This window comes from Anoplophora glabripennis, unplaced genomic scaffold (genome assembly GCF_000390285.2).
Source record: "Anoplophora glabripennis isolate ALB-LARVAE unplaced genomic scaffold, Agla_2.0 scaffold265, whole genome shotgun sequence".
In the NCBI taxonomy this organism is placed as follows: Eukaryota; Metazoa; Arthropoda; class Insecta; order Coleoptera; family Cerambycidae; genus Anoplophora; species Anoplophora glabripennis.
In genome coordinates, this window is record NW_019416597.1 from 606,338 (window position 1) to 609,492 (window position 3,155).

A 3,155-nucleotide genomic window follows, 5' to 3' on the forward strand; every position below is an offset into this window, starting at 1 on the left:
ACTATATGTGTAAAGGAAAGTCAGTTAATGAAACAATAATGATAAAAGTAGAGTTGTCAAATTCGGTACCTAGCTATGGTTTCAATATTAGTGACAATGTTGACAGTTTAGAGCAACAGATCTAATTTAGTTGAGGACAAACAGTCAAAATTCACGTAGTTGGTTGTAGAAAGCGAAAAATGATTTACGACATTTTAATTTAACTTTCCATTTCAGATTCCCACTTTTTTACCCCAACTGCCATAGAACAACCAGTCCTTAATGCAGTAAAGAAAATGTCTTCCAACACATCTACCTCAGGTTTTCCAACTTCTCCGTCTACAACTGCACCTCTCACGATTACTGCCAGCACCTCACTTGAGTCTCCAATAGACAACTTTATAACTGGAATCATATCGGTAACGTACGCCTCACACCTCGTGTAATTTTGTTAATGGTTGCTTTTTCAGGCTGTGACAAAGGAAAACAACCCTCTCTCGCTGTGTGGGAATTGTGAGGAGGGTGCTTCGGCATTTTCGAAATGCCTAGAGTGTAGTGATTTGTTATGTGATACCTGTGTTAGTGCCCATCAACGTGTTCGTCTTACCAAAGACCACAAAATCTCGAGGTTCTCCAGCGTCATTACTCCACCGCATACCTCGCACACCTCCAGCGCTGGATCTATAGGATCGTCTTCACAGGTAAATGATGTAAGGGAAGCTCGCTCCATTTTAGCATATCCTGGTAGTTTTCGTTCCACTTACCGAAAATTTTTCCCTGGATTTAAGCGATTGCCACTTCAAATTAAAGTTTATGCAGGGTGATTCGTAAATGAGCAATCTATCAGATAAGCTTCACAATTAATTTGGTTGTTTTATGCTTTTGCAAACACTGCTTATGTTCATTTGAATAATTTCCTTGTCTTGCATACCAATATTACATATGTATTTATCTCGAATACACCATTATTCACACTAGAAACACTAATTATATGCATTTAAATGTGCTCAAAAGACGAACACCGTCTGTGAAAATATCAAATCGATAAGGTTTCCCTATTATACAGGGTGGCCAAATCTTCATCATACTCTGGAACTTTTCAATAATATCAATCAAGGCAGGGTCAATAGCGTCTTCCAGTAATTGCAAATACATTTAGCCAGTCAAATTACCAGGTACAAAAAAAAAGAACCCACCAGCCGGTCACCGAAAATTTTAGCCCATACATATAATTTTTCCGGTTGCTGTGTATGCACCTCGTGAAAAGCTCTTGGGTTTGAATCGGACCAATAGCGGCAATTGTGACGATTTACCGTCCCGTTCAAGAAAAAACTGCATTCATCAAAAAAACAAGATGTTCAAAAGGAACTGTGGATCGTTCCCTGCTCGCCCACTCAATATTTCGCAAAATTGCAAACGGTATAATCATCATCATGAGGTTCGTGGACTAAATGCATTTTGTATGGATGGAATTTATTCTTCTTCAAAATGGTTTGTGTGCTAGTTCGATTGATCCTAGACACAGATGCCAGCTGCCTCGTACTTAATCAAGATGAACTTGTCCCAAAACTGCAACTTCACTAGCTTCATTAACTATAGGTTCTTCAGTTTCTCGTTTTTATTGGCTACGTTCTCTATCTCTTGAAATTTTTTTACTAACTCTAGAACATACTTCCTCCTGACATGTCGATCTTGATGTTGTTCATTAAATAGCTAAGCTGTTCCATTCGCAAATTTATTGTTCATAGAGTAAAGCGAACTTAACCCTATTACATACAAGTGGGTATAAAATAAAAATATGATAGACACAATAAATTAATACGAGATATAAATAAGTATAATAATTATAATAAATATAAGAATAAATATGAAAATTTTACTAAATAAATGTAAATATGATTAATTTATTTAGACAAACTTATTATAAAAACGACAATAAACAGAATAATTATTGTGGTTGAATCAAGTGGACAACAACAAAGAAAAACTTACTGTTAATTGTTCAACTGAGTGTATAATAACAGCTTTAATTTATTTTTTAATTAACTAAGGAAAAGTTAGCAAAATATTATAGCGCTTAAGAGAAGTGGAAGAGAAGCTTCTGGTATACAAAAGTGTTGTGGCGATTTGCTTTCAGAAAGTGCCAAAATAGAGGTTTAAAAAAGTAGATTTCTGCAGTTTCTTCAATTTAGAGAATAAATATTATCATGTTTTGTAATATGGTACACAAAATGTGCAGTATTCTTAATTTGTCAAGCTTCGAATTTTGAAAGTCATTAATGCATTCACTAATCCCGCTGTCATATTTTCTTATGCTGCAAGAAAATCTAAAACTTTCATCCTGAATTCTCTGCAATCTGCCTGAGTAGTTTTTTATAAGAGAAGCACCATAGTCACTATCTCCATATGAAATTTTAAAAATAATAAGCACATTGTAAAGATTAACTTCAAAATCATAGTCCAGTCAATTTTTTTTAGCCTTATTTTCAACACCCTATACTATAGCAAAGTATATATTCAATGTTCTATTTGTTTCTAATGTTTCGTTAAAACAAACCTTCTTTTTATAATACCATAAACGACTAATAAACAAATTTATTCAAATGTTAAAAAAATTAAATTGCAAAAATGATCTCAAAAGTTATATGTGAATAAATAAATAGTAAGAAGGTGCTGGTGTGTACTAGCGTTAAGGATCTAGAATCTAGAAGCAGACCAGACAAGCAGCTAGCAGCATTGCAAAGTTTGTTGCTGGTTTAAATGCCAAAAAAGAATTAGGTGAAGTCGATTTAATAGAGATAGAGGAAAGCATCACAGCTATAGAATATTGCAATGTAAATTTTGATCGTTTCAACCTTAATTAGAGGAATGTACTAGTCCAAGCATTATAGAGAAATGCTTACAGAAATTATTACCTGGACAAAAAAATATGACCGTATAGAAAATTAAATTTTAAATTGAGTTTCTTATTCTTTAAACTCGATGCAATATGGCGAAAAAAAATCGCAAAGTTGAAAAAAACGGTTTTTCTAAAATAACAAAAAATATAGCACGGATTGAAAAATTTTAAATGAGAAAGTTGTAGGTTTTAAAAAGATCTATCGACTGATTTTTTGAAAGTATCGATTGCTTTGTTACTTTTCGAGATATATCGAAAAAACCGTTAAAAATCTTCT

The 3,155-nt window shown here is 33.4% G+C and overlaps 1 protein-coding gene across 1 annotated transcript in view; it reads left to right on the plus strand.

Moving 5' to 3' along the window:
• Positions 1-275: 275 nt before the first annotated feature.
• Positions 276-3,155, plus strand: part of LOC108905937 (E3 ubiquitin-protein ligase TRIM71) — a 14,045-nt gene continuing 11,165 nt past the window's right edge. Inside the window, exons 1-2 of the mRNA XM_018709012.1 lie at positions 276-398; positions 450-670. Coding sequence (XP_018564528.1) covers positions 276-398; positions 450-670 — 344 coding nt within the window. The remainder of the gene's footprint in view (positions 399-449; positions 671-3,155) is intronic.